Source organism: Salvelinus sp. IW2-2015, linkage group LG4q.1:29, assembly GCF_002910315.2.
Source record: "Salvelinus sp. IW2-2015 linkage group LG4q.1:29, ASM291031v2, whole genome shotgun sequence".
Taxonomy (NCBI): Eukaryota; Metazoa; Chordata; class Actinopteri; order Salmoniformes; family Salmonidae; genus Salvelinus; species Salvelinus sp. IW2-2015.
Genome location: NC_036842.1, coordinates 36,432,220 through 36,439,446, shown reverse-complemented (window position 1 = coordinate 36,439,446; position 7,227 = coordinate 36,432,220). Strand labels below are relative to the sequence as shown.

The following is a 7,227-nucleotide window of genomic DNA, read 5'->3' as shown; positions in this document are numbered from 1 at the left end:
ATTGGTGCCATAAAAGAGATAAGATGATATGTAGGGGCGTATTCATTACACCCATTCTTGATTTTGATTTGATTTGATTTCTCTTGTAAAAAGTTTCTTAAAAGGAAGCAGACGGAACAAAACGGGGAGGAACCTACCTGACTTTGTCCAATAGAAACTCTCGTTTCAGTTGACTGTTTGGCTAATGATTACTCCTCAGGTTCGTGGACAAAACGTGTGCAGTTTTCTTTATACTGATTAGATATTGTCAAGAACGCACAGAAAGAAAAAATATATTTGTGGAGTTTTTAGTTCCGATTATTTGTTTGCAATATGTGATCTATCGGCTAAGAGAGCTACGAGAGAGGGTTTGAATAGTGTGAGAAGACAACAGCATATTAGGTGATAATCACAACACAGGGTACAGCATATGTTCTAGCTCTTAAAGGGCCAGTAGCCTACATTTGATGTACAATTTTCAATTACAGCATTATTTAATCTGCAATTATTCTTCTGCTATTTATTATGTTACTAATAATATTGTTAATTTTTATTTATTTATTTTWATTTTWATTTTACCTTTATTTAACCAGGTAGGCTAGTTGAGAACAAGTTCTCATTTGCAACTGCGACCTAATAGTATCTTCTGATTACAATTATTATGCCTCATATTTMAACTAAATGCAATATATTAGCTATTAAAATGTAAGAGGACTGAGATTTTGCTTTAAACAGAGGACTGAGATCAGTTATTTTAAAGAGGACTATATGAGAAAACACCCTGAGTTGTCCTCACAGTTCTGTGTGCTGTTGCCACTAGTACAGTGTTCTGTTAAAAAACAGAACACCTAAGTTATCTTTCTCCCTCTCTCTCTCTTGTAAAGCCTTGCTACAGTTTCCCTAAACAGAATGTCTAGTATGTTGTTTTATTTTATTTCCTGATTATGTGACAACTAGCCTAGATTCTTAGGGGAATCAAACTTGCAGAAGCCTTTAATTATACACTTCAATAGTCCACGATGTATTTTCTGTATAAACACTGGGTTTACAATTACTTTGTGGGTCAGTTATATTATTTACCCCAACAGAACAATACAGTAATTGTTTCAGCATTGCTCGACTATCTAATAATCCCCCCAAAATCAACTGTTGTATTACAACACTAGCCTAGCTCTAGGTGCCTGTAGTGTTTCATATAATGCAGCCTTGATTGTGCACCTCGAACAATGTCCTCCACACTCTGGGAATGATTTTCTTCAATCTGTGAAGTAGTAAGTCACATGACTCAACAAAGTACATGTTCTATCACACAGGAGGTTGGTGGCTCGTAGTAATGGCTGGAGCGGAATAGGTGAAATGGTATCAAATACATCAAACACATGGTTTCCGTGTGTTTGATGCCATTCCATTTGCTTCGTTCCGTCCGTTATTATGAACCGTCCTCCCCTCAGCAGCCTCCTGTGTTCTAGCGTCCTTTCAGAACACTCTTATTTAGTTCAGGCACCACAGATCTATTGCAAATCATTGTCCCCATTATCAAGCAAATGAGCTGGAACTATCCGCTGTCGGAAAGATCCAAATTTGTCATTCCCGAGGGAGGCGTGGCTTTCTGCAATCAATCAGTCCTGGAAACATTGTTTTAAGAGTAGAAACATCACATGATTGGGTCTAAATAGTAAATTCACGAGAATTTACCAAGACCCTGCAAAGCGTAAACTGTTCCCTCCCTGAAAGGGGACTCATACAACTGCCTTTACAATAACGTTAGTGCAGTGTGGTTGCACAGTCTGAAAGAATTGTTCTTCGCACTGAGCCATTTACTGTCTCTTGAGATGGGTAAAAAGAGTTCTCACAACAGGAATGCAGGCATTGTTTATTTCGACTCCGACACCCTTTTCCCCCCCCCAACTAAACACAATCCCCACTAAAACAGAGGCAGCAACAGACAATGAACACAGTGAGGTTATCCTCTAGGCCTGTGAGCTGAAGCTAAACACATTACATTCAGTCTCTGTCACATAGCCGGTTTTGAATCAGGAAACCAATACTTGATCCTGTTCCATCATCTACATCCAGAATGACATTTAGTAATATGTGCTTCCGTGTAAACTGCCTTCATTATCCCAGCAACCTCTGCTTAGCAATCACTTCAGTAGCTACATTGTATTAATGTACTGTGATCTGACTATGCATTTGAATGGTACATATATGTTTATTTGAACCTTTATTTAACTACGCAAGTCAGTTAAGAACAAATTCTTATTTATAATGACGACCTACACCGGCCAAACCCAGACAATGCTGGGCCAATTGTGCTCTGCCCTATGGGACTGCCAATCACAGCCGGTTGTGAAACAGCCTGGATTTAAACCAGGGTGTCTGTAGTGACACCTCAAGCACTGAGATGCAGTGCCTTAGACCGCTGCACCACTCGGGAGCATTTGCATATAACATGCATTCTCTGAAAATGTGGTCAAAAGCAATGAACAAAGTGTGGACGTCTATTGAGAAATGGAGTAGTACGTTTCACATACAGCACTTCAAGGTATTTTATAGAAACCTTCTCTACTTTGATCCTTGTTTTGCTTCAGGACTTGGAACACATGGTCTTTTCATGCCAAACTGTGTTTCACCACCTGAAACCCTTTTTACTACTGTGAGCCACTGCTGTCCCTTCTGTCCAGGGTGGATCCATCCTCACATCATCAGAGTAGCACCTGTCCTCGGGCTGGGGAGGAAATTGACATTTGTCCCTTTAGTTCTTCCACAGAACTCTGAGCGTGAACATAGCACCATGGACTATACAGGGCTATACAGAAACCACTCTATCACTCATTCACTGAATCTACTCTTAGTATAGCATAGGTGTTCTGAAGGGTTGTCATGTTTGTCATGTTTATCAATCACTAACAGACAAAGAATCTGTACTCATCATTCTGTACCAGTAGTTCCACGAAAGGGACGATCTAGGCTACAGTGCACTGTACTCACAGTACATTGTTGGGTCTCCATGGAGAACAAATGGAATCGGGACTTGGAAAGGAATGTATCAGACATATTTGAGCAATTGTACTAAGTCTAGTTGAGAGGAAAACAAAACCAAACATTGAGCTCATGAACAACCCAAAGCTCCTTACAAGAATTATGTATGTGCCCATAGTACATGAACCAATAGCCTACTTGGAAATTAAGGATTTGATGTGGCTGCAAAAACTGATGCCAAATCCAACAAGAGAATGGCAACCTTATCTAACATAGCCTATATGATATAACCGAGTCTATGTTATTTAATTCATTTTTTCCCCTTCTAATCAATACTATTGAAATTGTGCACTATAATTGTCATTTCCCACCCACACACAGTCAAGCAGTGTGTAGACACTGCAGAATACAGACATGATATTCTCTCTCATTAGTGTTTTGTCACAGAGGAGTGCCACTGGGATGTGTACAAGGACCTCCCTCATTCCAAAATGACAAAAGCATTCCCCTTTATAGATCTTGGGCATTTTACGGCCACTGGATGAATTTGCATCCCAAACGACTGTCACTGTTCTAGAACAGTGAGTGCACTTTATGCCCTGGGGATTTGGGTAATGGTACTCATTGTGAACCTGATAACATTAGTGCACCCCCCCCCCTGGGTAATTATGCTGTCAACCAAAATGGATTATAAAGTCTGACGACTCCTGAATGTTTGTATTTCCTCTGTGGCATGTAAAATAAATGCATCAGTGTACAGACAATATGAGATGTACTAGGTGTGGTTGAATGTGATTAAAGAGTAACAGATTATCTTCAACATATGCTTATAACACAGCTGTATCACCTTATCGGAAAAGAGAATTGATGTAAGAGAAAATGTTGTGAGAGCATGAACTCTTACCCCCTGAATACCAGTTAACTGGATGGGATAACTATCAAATAAAAAATGTGATTGTCCCCTTAGACAGAATTTGTCCAGTCTAACATTTTCGAATGACATAGCTAGATTTCCATCCTCAATAAACTTTATCACAAAACAGATGTTTGCTGCTAAATGGCCCATGTAGCCGACCTGTCCCCTGGGCAAAACAATTAACAAAATGCAATGTGATGAAGTTGAATCAACATAGAACACTGATTGGATTTGCAAAAAGTCAAGTACATAAGGAAAAAAATAATAATTCACCCAACTTTTAACCAAAATTCTATGACAGGGTGACATTTTTGGTTTATTTCACCTTGAAGTCACGTTAGTTTTTACCAAATGTAAATGAAAACTAGACGTGAACTGACGTCTGTGCCCCCCACCACGGTTTAGCAACGGAAGTTGGAATTCCCAGTCAATGAACATTCAGCACCACCGCGTGTAGAGAGCTCCCGAGGTATGGCGACATTGACACATCTGGGTGAGCCCGCCCGGTAACACCGCTCTCTCACCTTATGGCTTGTCATCTCATGACGCCCATTTAGCCTACATGCCTAATCATGCATGGCCTTAGTGACCAAAAAACATTTTGGATATGACAATATGACATTGTTTGGCTACGTTCCAATATTTAACTTTATCCAGAGCTCACTTCAGCTGCCCCAATTCGCCTTGAGTGAAATGTATGGACACAATTGTTCTATCAATGTCATGCTTTACAGTTGTAAAATTGTCCTAAATTATAATTTATGGGGGTTTGGCCTTGCATCACAGGGTCACACGCCCTCTCTGAACACACATTTTGAAATTACATTTTGTCAGATTATGGACCAGCAGAAAGTTACAAGTTATTAGCAGAGAGTGAGCTATCACCCTGCACTTACCACATTCTTGGCAGAGCACTTTGCTGACATCCTTTCGGACAGCTCGCCGCGTCTCGACAGGTGGGAAAACGGCGTGGAACACCGAGGTGTCATTCGTGGGTTCCATGAAGAACATGTATCTTGTGTCTTTAGTCAACGTCAAACAGTTATCACCCCGGTTCCAAACAATAGAAACGACAGAATCCTTCTCGAGGCCCCCCGCTTTTACTTCCCATACTTGATGGACCCTTATCCTAACCTGGTATGGTTCCGATTCTGACGTCCTGTTTGGCACCGACTCTGACGACAAATCAATTTCTCCTTTCATTCTCTGGACCGCGCTTTCATTCCGTATACCACCAGCTCTTTGATTGAGTAGCTTTTCCCGCTCTCGTCGGTTGATATCTCTCTTGCGCCCGTCTTCTTGAAGCTTTCCCTCAAACACAACTCTCGACCGGTGCACCAACTCCTGCAGCGGAGCCACGGGAGAGAGGTTATTACAAGTCAGCCCACAGAGCCCTCCATGCGGAGAGATGGAAAAGGACACAAAAATCCCACAAACAACCGAAATAGTGAATGAACTCTGTCCCGTCGCAAGGTATGTCCTCATTGCTGCGGAGGTAAGTGGGACTTAAAAGGCTGAATGAGGCGCGCAGGTAAGAAAGGAACATTTGACTAAGCTCTGATGGTGAAAGCAAGTGTGATCCGTCTGAAGCCCGCAGTTGCTGCTACAGTAAACTACAAGATGAGAGGGGCGGAGTTGGTAATGGGAAAGGCTCTCACTGTGCCATGTGTGTGAGAGGATTTCCTCCCTTGACACCAATTTCTGCTGTTTGTGCATTAGGCATGCAAGATTTGCACCAAATTAAATGTAGAAGATAAAAATCCTGAGGTTGTGATTGTTTGTCTTTATTGGAAGTTGATGTGCTTGATTTGATTTTGATTGATATTGTATTCTTAAATTAGACWGATTTTTGCAAGCTTATTTTTCTTAGTCTGCATTGTTATCATGAATCATGAACACAAAATGTGAGATAAATAGGCTACAATCAATTTAAAACACTTCAGACTATGAGGAATAAACCTATTACATTCAAGCCTTTTTGTAACATAATCACAACTGAGAGTGACTTATGGGTTGTTTTACTGTGAAACAGCAAGATATTAATTCCRATTAGAGCAACAACAAAATGGCTACATAAAAACAATTTATTTGGATGAAACCCAATAGTCTGATCCTGGATTACTTGGTGTGAACCCAGGACTGGTCAGTAGCTTATCCAAACTGAGAATCTTGTGGAGAACATTTGCCAACAACGGATTCAAAGTCATTAGCCCCCAATTTACTTACAGTTTCCCTGCTCATWTAACAGTCGCACAGCAAGACAGATTTGTGTTCTAACCATGAGGCTTATTTCATTCAGTGATAACAATTGCAGGCAACAGATTTGCTACACAATATTGTGACTCTCACTGGCAAAGTTAATGACCACCTCCTAAAACCAGTTCTTGTCATTTGAGCTGTTTGTTTCCACCTCTGTGATGCCCCAGGTTTCCATTTGGTGACTGTTGTCCTATCAGTTGCCTCTAGAATATCATGTTCCCTATCCTGGCTAGCATCTCTAGTCTGTTGTGGTTCCCATCGTTGTGGAGGGGCCTGATGGGTAATGGCACAATCCATGAGCAACACCTGCAGGGGTCTGTCCACTGTGTCCAGGACACACGGCCTGTGGTTAGTCACCCACTTGGCTCATTCCTTGGCATGACAGCCCCAGCCCTATAACATATCCTTGCCACAGCCACAACAGGCCCTGCCTGGACAGCTGCACATGAGAGGGGCGCCTATGGCCTGGAGGCCAGCCTGCCAGGAGCCTGCCTTCCACCTGCTTGAGAGCCATTGCCCGGCTACTTAACCCACCCTGGCCTGCTGCATTGATCTGGCACGTCCCACTGTGGGCACATATGACACATCCAGCACAGCTGTCTCGCTCCTTCGCACAAGTCACTCCTTCTCTATCTCTCTCACAAATACAAAGTCAGATCCTCTAAAACTTAAAGTAGAACGGCAGGGACCTGAACCTTCAAAGTACAGATGGAGAATAATATGTATCTTTGTATAGCCTTCATGAGGATTTCTGTCTACGTGTACATTTATCCTGGTTAGTAGATCATTTCCAAGGCATCCAATTTTGATTTGATAGATGCCTGTTTCATCAGGCTATGAATGAACCCRTGGCCCGGGAATTGAGAGCGAATGGCCAAAGCAGCAGCGCTGCCAAAATGGCACCCTATTCCCTATCTAGTGCCCTACTTTTGACCAGGGCCCCAGTCTAAAGAAATGCACTATATAGGGAATAGGGTGTTACTTCGGACAGTCACACAACCCAACTACAGTTGCAGGCCTCATCTCTCCTCACTGACAGGTTGTCAATGAAAAGGTGTGTCATAATTACCAGGATCTAAAAATGAATTTTC

General features: G+C 41.8%; 1 protein-coding gene across 4 annotated transcripts in view; it reads right to left on the bottom strand.

Annotated features, from left to right (window-relative positions):
* Positions 1 to 5,468, bottom strand: part of nrg1 (neuregulin 1) — a 165,705-nt gene extending 160,237 nt beyond the window's left edge. For all 4 annotated transcript variants that reach the window (XM_023984616.1, XM_070442886.1, XM_023984615.1 and 1 more), the window contains exon 1: positions 4,774 to 5,468. In XM_023984616.1, the coding sequence (XP_023840384.1) occupies positions 4,774 to 5,362 (589 nt within the window). In that variant the 5' untranslated portion in view covers positions 5,363 to 5,468. The remainder of the gene's footprint in view (positions 1 to 4,773) is intronic.
* Positions 5,469 to 7,227: the final 1,759 nt, after the last annotated feature.